At 40.1% G+C, this 13,985-nt stretch overlaps 2 protein-coding genes across 6 annotated transcripts; one reads left to right on the top strand and one right to left on the bottom strand.

Annotated features, from left to right (window-relative positions):
- Window positions 1-497: 497 nt before the first annotated feature.
- On the bottom strand, window positions 498-5,130 carry tspan33a (tetraspanin 33a). Of its 4 annotated transcripts, none has more exons than XM_020653222.3 (8): window positions 4,825-5,130; window positions 3,139-3,196; window positions 2,840-2,967; window positions 2,454-2,492; window positions 1,966-2,061; window positions 1,738-1,866; window positions 1,482-1,643; window positions 498-1,382 (listed from the first exon to the last, which is right to left on the bottom strand). In XM_020653222.3, the coding sequence occupies exons 1-8, from the start codon at window positions 4,924-4,926 to the stop codon at window positions 1,281-1,283; spliced, it is 816 nt and encodes a 271-aa protein (XP_020508878.2). In that variant the 5' UTR covers window positions 4,927-5,130; the 3' UTR covers window positions 498-1,280. The 4 variants fall into 4 exon arrangements, with proteins under 4 accessions (XP_020508878.2, XP_020508867.2, XP_065807400.1 ...); XM_020653211.3 differs by having other exon boundaries at window positions 2,454-2,528; window positions 4,825-5,125; XM_065951328.1 differs by lacking the exon at window positions 4,825-5,130 and adding an exon at window positions 3,652-4,712 and having other exon boundaries at window positions 2,454-2,528.
- Window positions 5,131-5,372: 242 nt separating this feature from the next.
- LOC109997948 (zinc finger protein 154) lies at window positions 5,373-8,770 on the top strand. Of its 2 annotated transcripts, none has more exons than XM_065951271.1 (8): window positions 5,373-5,501; window positions 5,653-5,855; window positions 5,975-6,085; window positions 6,189-6,284; window positions 6,473-6,583; window positions 6,794-6,914; window positions 7,159-7,347; window positions 7,434-8,770. In XM_065951271.1, the coding sequence occupies exons 1-8, from the start codon at window positions 5,483-5,485 to the stop codon at window positions 8,456-8,458; spliced, it is 1,875 nt and encodes a 624-aa protein (XP_065807343.1). In that variant the 5' UTR covers window positions 5,373-5,482; the 3' UTR covers window positions 8,459-8,770. The 2 variants fall into 2 exon arrangements, with proteins under 2 accessions (XP_065807343.1, XP_020508289.2); XM_020652633.3 differs by having other exon boundaries at window positions 6,186-6,284.
- Window positions 8,771-13,985: the final 5,215 nt, after the last annotated feature.

The following is a 13,985-nucleotide window of genomic DNA, read 5'->3' as shown; positions in this document are numbered from 1 at the left end:
GAAGATGATTGTCGCAGGTACAAAAAAATTCCTAACCATGCAAAAGCTGTTCTAAATGTTGTTTTTTCTTAGTTAGAGCCACTGTCAGCTGACTATCGGCCCGTTCTAGTGACCACATAAAGAAAACAACAGTCTGCACTCTCTGGCCAACATAAAATTGTTTTCTTTTGTGGTTCACCGGGAATTCCCGCTCCTTTCCCATGTAGTTGAACATTACGACAAATGAAAACCCAAAAGGAGGAGACAAGAGATGATTATGATGCAAACAGGATTGAGCACACTATGTGAGGAATATGAGTTTATAATAGCAGAAAATAGAGATATACCCCAGAAAATCCAGGAGCTCTCCATCCATGCAGGCCAGCGGCTGTTTACAACACAAGGCAGAGGAAATGACACCATGTGCAGTGTGAGGTCACGGTAGGACAACTAAGCAGCCCAACACAGCTTTATGGACAGTATGACCATTGGCGCAAACATGTTCTTTACAGCGCATGTTGTAAAAACTGTTTATTTTACTTTTGGCATTAAGATCAACTTGGGAAAACATGAGACTCATACAGTAAATACACACTGACATATGTGCATATCTCATGCTTATGTTCAACAATGCATCAAGGAGGATGACCTGTCCTTTTAAAACAACTTTTAAAAAACAAATGAAAAAGAAAACGTGCATGAATTTTTTTTTCCATTGCTAGTAACACAATAAAAAATGACTCAGAACAAAATATTGGATGTATTTTCACTGATTCTGGCAGCCATAAGAAACAATTCTGGACATTCTTGAATCCTAAAAAAAAAAAAAGTCTACAAAATCATTGTGTTCATGAATATAAATCATTTTTTTCAGTAACATTTGAAGCTTCTTTGATACAGCTGATATCAAAATGCATTGATCCATTAAATTCTGCTTCAATTTCGAGTCTTTCACATTAATGGAATGATTGTCTTGTTCAACATTACACAGAAAAAAACCTATCAGTAACAGGAAACTACAAAAAAAAAACGATTTTATTCAATTCGAGTAACGTCTATGTCCCCTAGGTGGCGACAGTGTCCTATTTCACCATCGGTTTCCTTTATGTGACTTGAAGTCCACCTCCATGCAAATTATTTAAAGACACATAAAAGGATCATCCACACTGAACACAAGTCTTGTGTCTTAAGGACGAAGGCAACGACTCTGAATGTTCACTCCAGGCAAAGGAGACAGATGTTCTGTCAGAGAACTAAGGTTCTCCTCTCAAAACTGATGATCAGGTCTGATGTGGTCTGGATCAGCTCCACGGGTCTGAACGGTGTTGGATGTAGTAGTTCTGGTTCTCGATCTGGTCTTTGATCTGGTTGATCAATATCTGGGACAAGAGGATGCCGACCAGCTGCAGGAGAGGAAACACAAACAAAGAACTGACCTGTTGGGTATCCAGGTTAAAGTCTACACTCTGCGCAGTGTGTGTATGTCATGCAATAAATCCTACCTGTGGTATTGCAAGTCCCAGTGCTACGCCTCCCAGTATGAACAGGTTACTGTGGATCCAGTCCACCAGTTTGTCTATGCAGCCGTTGGTGTGGATGTGATCTCCCGCTTGAACGTACTCCAAATCCTGCACGCCCATTCCACACATGGTGTTTATAACCAGCTGCGTGAGCAAAGAAAAAGTTAGAAGAGAAACTCATAAATAAATATCCACAGGTAAAAAATGTAAAAGAACACAAAAAGTATGAGAATGCGACCTTGTCTTTGGATAGTATACAGCAGGAGAAGGGGACGGAGCAGCGCTCTCTGCTCGGGTTATCTGTCTTGCAGTTGAAGTACATGTTCTTAGACCAGTCAGTGTATGTCACGGCTCCACAGCAGTCAAACTGAGGAAACAGACAAACACAAGTGCTGTCTAATATATACCTGGTGGGAATATTATCATAAGCGACAGTATGTTATCTGTATTTGGACCACACTCTTACCTCTTTCTGGCCAAAGTCAATGAGGTTTTGTAAATCAATGTCATCTCTGTAGTGGACGATGGCCTTATTGATGATCTCAGTCACTCTATCCCGAGCCTTGGCAGGGTATAAAAAGGCACATTTAAGAGCATATACAAAAAGATACATTACAGACCCACAGAAATCTTATCATTTGTATTACAAAGGTAAAAATCGTCAGTGAATTACAGATAATGACAAGCTCAAGATACTATAGTATCCTGAAGAGTTTTAACATTTTTCAGCAGTTACAGGTGAAGTCCAGAAGAGGGCAGTGTTTTACAATCTTCACCAGAAGAAAAGAAAAAATTAAGAACAAATTGTAAACCTTTAAGAGGTGCATCTGGTTTGTTATTCCCTTTTACTTGAACTCTCACAGGGAACTTGAAGCCATAAAAAGTTCTGTCAAATACTTTGTTTTTATATTATTATAGTGATAGAAAAAAAACCCCCCACTGTATTGGAATTACCTTATCAGAGAAGATGAAGCCCAGGATCCCAGCAGTCAGCTGGAGCAAGAAGATCACAGTCAGACAGATACAGAACTACAGTAGGGAAGAGAGAGAAAGTAAAGTCGTATCTGTTTGTGGCTTAGATGACAAATTCCTTTAAATGGCATCTCCATGCCAGCATCAGGTGTTACTTGGCATATCTTCTGCTCGAAAAGAAAACATGCAGAAAGAGAAAGAACTTCAGAGCAAGGCCTTGAAATAGAAAGACAAGGGAAAAGCTCATCAACTTCAGAGGTTTAAAAAAAAAAACTTGGCTTTAACTCTTAAAAAAACAAAGTTCTCAATTTTTTTTTAATCAATAGCGAGTTTATGAAAGGCAGGAGGTTGACAGTCCTCTGACTCACTGTTTGAAGGAGGCAGATGTTTTCTCGCAGGGAGCCCACACAGCCACAGAAAGTGAGGAAAAACATGAGGACCCCGATCACCAACAGCATCATGGCGGGGTCCACGGAGAGACATGCCAGAGCCGCCTCTGAGGAGGAGAAGAAGAAGAAGAAGAAGAGAAGAGAGCAAAGTTATCTTTTTATTCAATTGTGTATGTTTTCACTTGTCCTTCTCTAGATGTTTTCTTCTTCTCTTCCTGTAAATCTCCCTCTTAAGATAAATGAAGACTCTTTGCCCTATCAAGTGAAGGATCATTTACCTGCATGTTTCATCATGCGGGCGTACACACCAATCGAAATCATCACCAGGGCAATTATCTGAGGTTGAAATAGAGAAAAAAAAATGTTTCAACACTGCATTTTGCAACATAATAAATAATGCATTATACTGGAGGAAAACACACACCACAGAGAGAGAAGAACGCTTTCTATGTTCATACTTGTCCGAGGAGCGGCACCATCCCCCCCAAAAAACAGATTAATATGAGTCACAGTGCACAGACAGATAGAAGCTAATTTCCTATAAATCAACATCGTCCATGTCTTAATAATCAAAGTACTATCAGTGTTAAACAACAGGACCACATGTTTTTTAATTTAAAATGTAGAGAAGGAGATTCTTCCTTCCTCTCTGCCTCCATTTGACTTAATCGACCTGGCAGCTGTCTGTACCTTTCCTTAAAAAACAAAAAAAGAAGAATAAGGACTCTTTCACTCAGAGCTCCCCTCTCGGCCTCAATAGAATAAAAGGGAGCACTCTGAAACACTCCTACCTTCCTGAATGAAATGGATCCATTTCATGCACCTCCTCAGGGTGGGAGAGCAAAGCTGGATTTGTTTGCCCTCTTTTGTTAAAGGTTTAGTTTCACAGTGAATACACCAGGCATGACACCTGAAGCAAACAATTGCCCCCCCCGCCCCCCAATATTGTATGCAATTTCCTAAGATTACAGACGTCCTAGACTAGAAAGGAACCATGCATTTTGCTGTAATCTTCAGTGTGTCTTATACTGGCGTATGTAGTGTAGCCAGAGGCAACAGAAATGACAACAACACATTCCATGTTGAAGAGCTTCAAGTTTTTGCACGGCCTGATCCTGTTACTACACGGCAAGAAGTAATGTTCACAGCTCGAACACTGCCAACACTCTCATTCAGGTTTGTTTAAAGTTCTCTGTTTCTGATATAGTTTCTTGGCCAGGAACAACAAAGTCTCCTTACACTCGACCAAATCCCATCAAGTCTAATCTGCAGCAACAGACCTGCTTTAAAATGTCGTAAGTGAGAAATCTGCTTATGTTACAAGCCCCTGACACTCCAACCCACTGACATGAACTTTGGTTTTGATACACTGCTGAGCTTTGCTGAAAGGTTTCAACTGCATTCTTTACGGTCAAAAGTCGTTGAATTATTAACTTACTGTTGTGGGAAAGAAGTCTGCCTGCAAAATGGTATTACTAACTAAACCACACTACTTCTTTGTTAATGCGTTTGTCATGAAATCACATTAGTTATTGTTGACTGTTAGAGGATGGTTGGTTCTGAGCTCTACATTCTTTGAGGTAAAATCTGATCAACCATTCCTGGTTTACAAAGTAAAAAGAGAACGTGTCCAATGGCTGAGCAGTAAACGGGTGCTGTGTGAGTTTGTGTGCATGTTGTTATCTCTCCTTCACCCTTTTCCTGGACACTTTTTGTAAAATACTGAAGTTAATGATCAACTAACTCAAACAAAGCAGAGGGTGCCCAAACCTTCAGCAGACAAACTCTACATCTCATCTTTGAGGTGAAATAGAAAGGACACAATAAAAACTGATAAATGAAAATGATTTCAGAAACAGCCTTCATTTGACTTTATCCATGACGTATTGTTTTATTTAACCGACCAGAGATAATTGCCAAGAAAAAAGTTGATCCTGTAGTTTAAAAGGACAAGAAATACTCACCCAAAAGATAAAATTAAACAGGAACAGCAGGTACTTGACAAATGGACTGACTAATGAGTTGTCCTCGTCCGTTCCAGCTGCGCCTTTGCGTCTTCTATTCATGGCGTCAAGTGTCCAAATGTGTTATCCAACTTTGCGCACAAACAAGCGACCGAAACGATGAGTGAAATAATTTCCGCAAGTAAAACGAAAGTCTTCACAGCATATTTCAATGCACAGTGTTGCCTGCACAGTTTGGACAGCTTCTGACTGGGCGTTACTGGGTGTGTTAGTGCGACTGTATCTCACGTCCACGCCGCTGAGCATCCAACCTGGATAATCACGGGCTCCCCAAATAGAAAAAAAAAACGAAAAAAAAAAAAACATTAAATTTTTTGTTCTGCATTTTTTTTTCAAACCCAAACATAGGCAACTATATGACTTGCGTGTGAACCTTCGCATCATTTTCGATGCCCCCCCCCCCCACTTTTTTTTTTTTTTTTTTTTTACATTAACCTCGCAACACTTATTGTGCTTTTATTTTGAAGGAAGACGCACATTGGCAAGACAATTTTCACAACATCCGATTAACCCGGAAGTGTGTTTCTCTGCTCTTGCAAGATGAGTGTAGAAGTTGTTTTTTAAAACCACACTTGGCCGATATATATTACACCACGAAATGGCGTGGAAAAGCACAGGTTTGTGAGGTTACGTATCTAGTCACTTTGCGAGTCGCTTGCCATTTTTTTAATTTATTTTTTTATTCATTTGAGCCTCTGCAGATAAAAAAAGGAGCTTCATCGATTTATTCATTCCCAATATTGCTTGTCAACATGTCCCCTCCTGCAGGCACCCCACTCCCACCAGCCTCCTTTCTCCTCGTTGTTCCCCCAGTGAGACTTGTATCTGCGCTCATGTTGCAAATAGTGCAGCAGCATGTCGTGACGCGCTATGACAAGCTGGTGGACTTCATCACCTTGACGACGGAGATGGTCCCAGAGCTGCTGAATCCCAGTCAGAGAGCTCAGCTGATTCTGGGCCTGAGAGCGAGGGTGAGGACTTTTACGACACTGTTTCCCTTTTGTTTGTGTTTAACTATTTGTATGTTAGTGTGTGTTTACATTTCAACCATACCCTTATGCGCAGAGTGGATTGTTTTGTCCTGTTGCAGCTGGTTCTGGAGCTGTGTCGTGGTGATGGAGTCGCCAACCTGCAGGCCATCCAGAGCCACCTGGATAAAATCCACGCCTGTGGCTCTGATCTGAGCTCCACTGATGAGATGGTGGTTTTTTTTAAAAATTGTATTTAATTTTTTTAAAGAAAATTCAGAGCTGCATGGGAAAAAAAAAAAAAAAATCCTAAAAGTATTGCTCACTTCTTAGCAGGTCAACGGTGATATTCTGGAGATGTCGTACACCAACTTTGCCAGCCTGGTGCAGAACCTTTTAAATGTTCCATATGAAAAGGATTATTTCTTCAGAGTAAGTCTTATTTTTTATTTTTTATTTTTTAAAGTAATCCATATTTTTTTTTTAGAAATCCATGCAAGGGGATGGGATACAGAAATTGGTAATATTTAATGCTGAGTTGTTTCTTTTAAAGTAAAAATAACGAGCTTTCCTTTAGTTACACTTGCTTATTATGTTCAAACTCTACGCTGTTTCTGTAGGAGGTTTTTCCTGAAAACTACGGCTCTAACTATGACCAAAGACTGCAGCAGCTGGTGTCTCGGTTCCTGTCCCGTCTGGAGCAACTGCTGCCCATACCCGACCTGCAGCAGGTTACAAATTCTATCACCAGTTATCAGTCATAATGATTCAGATGGTGAAGCATGTAACTTCACTTATTATTTATTCAGCATGCTATCACAAGGCTTGTTGGACACTGTGTAATTTCCTTCATTAACGCTCATTTTAGCCAATAAAAATATATTTTTTCTGATTTTGCTTTGGGCTTTGTAAGTATGTGACAACTTTTCTGTGTGTGTCAGACCGCGGCATGGCTCACTGAGACCGACTATGTGGCAGAGGAATTGGATCAGCATCTGTCTGAATCATTTGCTGTGAAGACTCTGCTTCTTCATCACAGACACTTGGGAACTCTCAGCTCGGGTACGCGTGACAAAAGAAATGAAGGGAGGTCGTTTTATTTATACCCATCTTCCATCTGTGTGAGAGATCCAGGCTTTTTTTTTTGTCAATTAGTTAACTTTTTTAGTGTCTTGCTCACCTTACAATCTGTCTTTCTTTTGTTGACAATTAATCCATTTTTATTGAAAGAAGTAAAAACATTCTTATCAATCAATCTTATCACAGCTCTGGTGTTTAAAATGTCACAAACCATCCTCCCCCACAGACTCCTCCAGCAGTGAAGAAGACAACCTGTTGTCCACTCTGGCCCTCCCTGTGCAGACTGCAGTGGAGAGGTTAACTGAGCATTTCAGTGAAGATGATGATTATGTGAGTGAGGAACAGACACTGGAAGAATTAGACGAAGACTCCAATAAAGACAATGCAGATGAGTCGTTGCCAAAAAAAGAAACAGGTATGACAATGTCTGTTGGAGAATTAAACCGTTCTCTGTCCCAATCTTTTACTCTCATTCACTCGCTGGTTATATTCTGTTTGCAGGTCATCCAGCCCGTTTATTCATCTGCTCTCAGTGTTCGTTCACTCACCAAACAAAGAGGAGGGTCCAGCAGCACATCCAGAGTGAGCACCACATGACAGTTCCTGTTCTGAAAAGGTTTTCTGTGAAAGACGGAGAAAGGACCCGGCAGACAAGTAAAGAGTCCAACACTGAGAAGGATAAACAAGGAGGTGGCTCGAAGAAAAAGAAGCAACAAAAAGACGGTGACAAAAAAAAGCGGGAACACAAGTGGAAGAAGAAAGACAATTTGGAAAACAAGGAACGGTGTGCGACGAAAGAGCCCACGGAGGAGGACAAAAGGTTTCTGAACAGGAGAGCTGTGAACAAAAACTTCACAGAGGAAGAAACCAAATGCTCCAAGTGTGAAAAGACTTTTGAACTTCCAAATCAGCTTAAGACTCACATGAAGCTCCACAGCTTGAAGCACCACTGCAGCCAGTGTGAGAAGGGATTCAGCAGCTCGTCAGGCTACTATCAGCACCAGAGACTCCACAAGAGTGGGCGCATTTTCAACTGCAGCCATTGCAACAAAGGATTCCTGTGCAACTACTCGCTGAAGCAGCATGAACGTCTGCACGAAGGCCCGTCCAATCAGTGCGGGGTGTGCGGGAAAGGCTTCAGCAAAGCAGGCATCAAGAGGCACATGCAGATGCACAGAGGGGAGAAGAATTACCTGTGCACAACATGCGGCAAGATGTTTTTTTCGTCCGGAGAGCTACTGCTGCACACTCGCTCTCACACCGGAGAGACGCCGTACACCTGCACCCACTGCGGGAAAGGATTCTCCTCGAAAAGTCACCTGATTGTTCACAACCGCTCTCACACAGGGGAGCGGCCGTACCTCTGCTCCGAGTGTCCCAAACGTTTCCTCACACTGAACTGCCTGAAGAGACACACGCTCAGCCACAACGGGGTCAAACCGTTCAAATGTCCGAACTGCGAGAGAGAATTCTCCCAGCAGGGGAATCTGAAAAGACACATGGCGACTCATAAGCCTGACACGTGACGTGAAGCTTCTTCTGCCGATAGGAAAGAGTTTTTAAGTTCAAGTGTCTTTGGAAACACACGTTAAATAAAGAGCCCATCTCTTAATTGTGATGTCATGGCTAGTTTACCGCTGTGATGGTTAAAAAGAAGGGAGTTACAAGCGGTGATTTTTGGTCAATCTTTTAGGATTGGAGTACAGAAGCTTTACCGAACTTCAGAAAACTTGTACAACATCATTGTGTTTGTGGTTTGATATCATACAGTAGCTTTTTTCCCACAGACGTCTTACCTTGTCTAGGGACACTTTTAAAAAGGCTGGCTCAAATCCAAACTTTGATTTAGTCACTGATGGTTTTATTTGAGAGCTGATGAATGCCAATCAGTGAAGATTCATGACGTATTTGTCAACTGGCACATTATTAGGTTAGTGTGCGTTTGGAACGTTAATCTCGACATACGTTTAGCATTAATTCAGATCTGCTTTGAGGAAAATATCTCAGATTCAAACAGCCGTTTTTGAAGGGAGGCTAGTCTCTTGTTGCAGCAGTGAAAACATTTGTTTTATCTGGAGATCATAGAACACAATATTGAATCAAAACATAAACCCCCTGGACAGGCCGGCAAAATACAGAATACCAAGAAAGGTAATGAAGATAGTTGGTGACCCAGATTAGGTGTGAGGACAGAGGCCGAGCTGAAAGGTAGGAGAGAAGTGAAAACCAGCTGTAGGAAATGCAATTTATTTGCAATTTTTTAATAACATCATTCCTCAGATAAAAATGCAATGTTACAGGAATATACATCAGATATTAATTTAAAACTTGCTTTCAAGGGACCATACAGTCTAAATATACTTTTTCCTTTTTTATTTACTGGTAGCGTGCGTTATAAGCAAGACAGACTCTGTCACCAATGACAGACTGACAAGTTACAGATACAAACTGTACATGACTTATTTACAAATCAACTTTTTGTTTGGTTTTTCATTTCACTTTTTATTGAAAATAGGAGTAGAAAAGTGATTGAATTAATATTCTGATTTGTTTCTTTCCCTTTCTAAAATCTAAAATGAAATGAATGGAAAAATAAATAAATCAAGATCTCTCCTTTCGAAAAAAGAAAGAGAAGAAGAAGAAGAAAAAGGTGTCAACCGTGAGACCGTGCGGTCGTCACGGAGGAGACGTGGTTACTGAGGAAGTCAAATGATGTTGGGCCAGTGTCACTTAGCAACCTCAGAACCAATGAAATCCCTCGCAGCCGAGGGGAAGTGGCTTATGTTAAAAGAACTCAAGTTACAAAATGGCCACCTGCCTCCAAAGCTACTGCAAGTACAATGACACACTCTAGTTCATTTTCTGACCATAAATAGTGCTGTTATTAAATACTACATTTAACAGTAGCCTCACTACTAATTTTACAACAAATAGTGAACGCCTCTCTCCATACAAAATAAACTAACAGACTTTGCTCTGACAGAAAAGAACACAAACAAACAGCTCCATCCTGTCAAAGGCCCTTTAACACTTTGCATGAGTAGTGAGCTATGACTACAAACAAGATCATAAGACACTACTGACCTGTGGAGAACAGGGCCACACAGCCCCGTCATGAACAGGGAACAGAAAACACTGCTGTGTGTGTGTAGCTTTGAATGGTCAGGCTGGCAAAAGGCCTGGATCAACCCACCTGAATAAAAAGAATGAATGTACGCCTGCGTGCTGTTAAAGCAGTGTTTTCACACCAGCAAGAATCACTCAAAGGAAGAAAACAGATACATGACGCTTCCTATGCTCTCTGATAGACCCAGTTTTTCATTAACGCCGCATCTACACACACAGGCACAACAGATCTGTTTCTTTGTGGATGTTGTGATTGTGGTCAAAGCTAATCTAGGTGGCAAAAAAATCCAACATATTCTTCCATTCAGGGCTGCAAAAAACCCCCTCAAAATTAAACAAGGAAATATCCAAAAAATAAACAACTAGCCTCAAACCAGCTCTTACATGTAAGTGCACCAGTATGGGCCTCACTGGGTCCAACATTCAAGGGATGAAATCATTCACTTGTAAAGTAGCTCTTATCAGTAACATTAGAGAGGGGGAGTAGCAGATGCAGGGAGGCAGTGACATTCATGGATCTACTGACAGAAAGTCTGCATCGTGAAGCTACTGCTGCCAGAAATCTCGAGCTGAGTGTTGTTAGCATGTCCTGAAGAAGCTGGTAAGGCCAACAGGCTGTGGGTGCAGCGTCATTCTGAAAGATGGTGGAACAAACTCTATGTCGGACTCTGATTTTTTTTTTGTCTCTGTGCAAACGGGATCTCCTTTATGGTTGAACATACATATAAGTGTATGAATTAAAGTAATAGGAGGAACGCGTGAGGCTTTCAAGGTCCGTACAACACTTAACAGTCTTCCTTAACAGGGGGTGCTACTACACAAAGGAAAGACCGCTCCTATGTTCTATTTCTAAATCTATCGGGCAAGCAACTATCATCTATTTGGTTTTATTTAGGGCTCCGAAACCCAAGAAGATAAGAGGCTTTAAATCGTGACCATATAAAAGTTCCTCGCCAACAATGTCTGGAAGTTAACTTCATTTTCCCAAGATTGATGGGTGAGGATTTTACGTGCAACTGAGTGTTACTTCAGAGAGTGAAGCCCAATACGTCCAGGGGTTTAAACCTTGTGCAACACTGTGAAACCTGAACAATAACTCTGAATTTAAAATGTGCAGACTGACTGGATAATTATTAATCGCTCAGTCTTAAGCATCATTTATTTCATCACTTTTTATAAGAAATGTGGGGCCGTTACCGCTAAGAGAATCTCTATGTGTCACTTTGTCAACCCCATTACATGTCCTCTCTAAACATGCCTCGACTAGCAGCAATCAAAAGTCAATTTCCAAACTAAGGAAACATATCTGAACAGATCTGTAAACCTCATGAAAACATTCAACGGGTGGAAATACAATTCAAACGGGTGCAGAGAAGTTGAACAGTATAGCACCTCTGAACCTGGTCTGCACGTTTAGACAAGTTAGATAAGAACAAGTTCTTTCTCGATCCTCTGTAAAGTCCAGCATCAACATATCATCTCATTTCTTTGTTTATTTATATATTTATTTTTATATCTGATATCTAAAATAAAGGATAGTTGCAAAATAAACTTGTATTTAATAATTTATTCACTCTTTCACCTCCTGTTCCTTTCCTTAGTTTCCTACATCAGGCAATGCTCATTCTAAACCTTGTAAAAAGGGAAATTAAAATCTGTATTCAAAATAGCGCTTTTAAATATTTTGTCAGGATCAAACAATGATTAACAGGCATGTCTGTTTACAAGAAAATAGATCCCACGTGTCAGCAATGGTAGATCCACAAGGACGTCTGGAAACAGGAAGAGAACAGCTCCTGCTTTCAGACTCAAATCCCACTGAAATGATGAAGTGACACATGTCTGTTTCTAGGTTAGAAGAAACACACTACTCTATTTCTATTCAAATGGTAAATGTGTGTGAAATACTATTTCCTTTAAAGCATGATAGGTGACATCTTTTCTTTCAGAGCAGCTTTAGGATCATTTCTAAAAATGTATAGCAGCTCGTTCTTTATACACTTAATACATTTCATCATCAAGTCAACTTTTTAAAATCAGATCTGCCAAAAATAACTGGGATAAAATATTCTCTTCCAGGCTTTATCTTGTTCCAGTGCTGCATATACTGTATTTATATGAAAAGAAAATAGTTGGGCTGCCACTGAACTTTTGATTTTCCTGCTTCAACAAATGAGAACTTCTCTGCACAGATGTTGTTTTTTTTTTTTGGAAGAAAAATTGAAGCTACATGATTTTCAAGGCTCAAAGCATAGAGAGATCAAGTCCTTGATAGCTGTTTTTTTGGTTAGATGTCTTTGAAAGCTGAAAGAATGCATCTGAAGAGTGTGTTTGTGTTTGTGTGTGTTTGTGTGTGTGTGTGTGTGTGTGTGTGTGTGTGTGTGTGTGTGTGTGTCGCTGATGAAGGACTAGTAAAGAGAGCCTGGCGTCTCAGTGCTACAGTAAGAAAATGTCCAGACTTTGACCTGCGCTCACAGGTTGCTGGTAGGTTAATTTCTTTCAGCCACTTCATGAAAAAAATATGAAAACACATTTTTAAATCTCTCTTAACGATCAGATCAAATGAAGACATGCGGCTGGTTTGCAGTATCCGTTTGTATGAACACAGAGCCTCTTACTTCTGCAGTCATAGCTGCATTAATGGAGCCTTACGGCACATTTTGTTTTGAAAATATTAAAATAAATCAATTTTTATCATAGCTAAAAAGCCACATTGCTGGGAACACTCCTAGCCTTTCATGAAACATTGTGTCGTACATTTTAGGAGCTTTAACACGTTTCTTCTTCAGTAAAATGTTTACAGTTCTCCCATTTGGCTTTTGGTCATAAAACAGTCAATAAAGTTGGACTTTTTCAATAAATTCATTCTGACCCTCAGTCAGTAGGTCTTAATAACACATTTCAGAGCCTATATTTCATGACTACATTCCCAAATCAGTGTCCTCCTGCCCTTTCCATACTCTAACATTCTGATGATTAAATATTATATATTCATATATATATATATATATATATATATATATATCTTGCTATAGAATGGTATATATGGTTTATAAAAATATACAATCATTGGCTAGTGGTGAGACAAAAGATACTATCATTCACGTAGGACCAATACTTGATATCCCTAAAGAGAGAAACCCATGCACATAAAACATTATTCGATATATCATTTACCATGTCAGGACTTGGGCAGCTTAAAATTCAAACATGAGGAATCCAAAAAATATTCTCCATCTATCATTCTTACCCAGAACAAACTCCCACTTCTTTAAATTAGCATCAACTGTCAACAAGATTGTCATCAGACTGTTAGAAACCAGCCGTTCACTTCCAGGTGAGGGTGGGACTTGAGTTGGACTGCACGGCAGTGGGCAGAGATTTGACTTTAATGAGCTGCAGATGGAGATCCAGAGGACACAGCTGATACAACTGGTTACTAACTAAGAACATAAAGCAAGAGCCAACAGGCACATAAACACACGGACTACCTCTGGCGAGGTGGAAAGTGTGACCTGCAAAACGTAGGCATAACTAATATCATTAATAACGCTTACGGCCCATTTAGTGGTTTAAGCTCCACAGACGCAGCTTTTCTTTGCTAGTTGGCCGGAATAGATAAAAACAAACACTCATGCTGTGTTCCATTTCCCCCCATCACTCTACTTGATTCATTGGCATACAAGATATTACTCTTTAGAAAAAGTATAGTATATATGCTTTTCATGGGTCCCTTAATTGTAATTCATATATTTTGAGCGATATTTAACTTGGAATTCAATTTTCAAAGAGCAATTCCCCACATTTTACACAAGAGTTTGAGTTTAGATTACTCACCAAAGTGTTTCTGTTTTTACAAAGTGTGTAAATGAAGTTAGATAATGTTGTCTTTGGTTCGGGGGCTTCGTCTGAGAACAATCTGAAAGA

Source organism: Labrus bergylta, chromosome 23, assembly GCF_963930695.1.
Source record: "Labrus bergylta chromosome 23, fLabBer1.1, whole genome shotgun sequence".
NCBI lineage: Eukaryota > Metazoa > Chordata > Actinopteri > Labriformes > Labridae > Labrus > Labrus bergylta.
This window is presented reverse-complemented; position numbering and strand designations above follow the sequence as displayed.

What these genes read in the sequence shown, in the direction of transcription:
- tspan33a (XM_020653211.3), bottom strand. Translation starts at nt 4,926, where the DNA reads ATGAATAGAAGACGCAAAGGCGCAGCTGGAACGGACGAGGACAACTCA. An exon ending in GCTTCATCTTCTCTGATAAG is followed by an intron (nt 2,062 to 2,453) that starts GTAATTCCAATA and finishes TACCCTGCCAAG; the next exon opens with GCTCGGGATAGAGTGACTGA. An exon ending in TTGACTTTGGCCAGAAAGAG is followed by an intron (nt 1,867 to 1,965) that starts GTAAGAGTGTGG and finishes CTGTTTCCTCAG; the next exon opens with TTTGACTGCTGTGGAGCCGT.
- LOC109997948 (XM_020652633.3), top strand. An exon ending in TTCTGGGCCTGAGAGCGAGG is followed by an intron (nt 5,856 to 5,974) that starts GTGAGGACTTTT and finishes GTCCTGTTGCAG; the next exon opens with CTGGTTCTGGAGCTGTGTCG. An exon ending in CCATACCCGACCTGCAGCAG is followed by an intron (nt 6,584 to 6,793) that starts GTTACAAATTCT and finishes TGTGTGTGTCAG; the next exon opens with ACCGCGGCATGGCTCACTGA.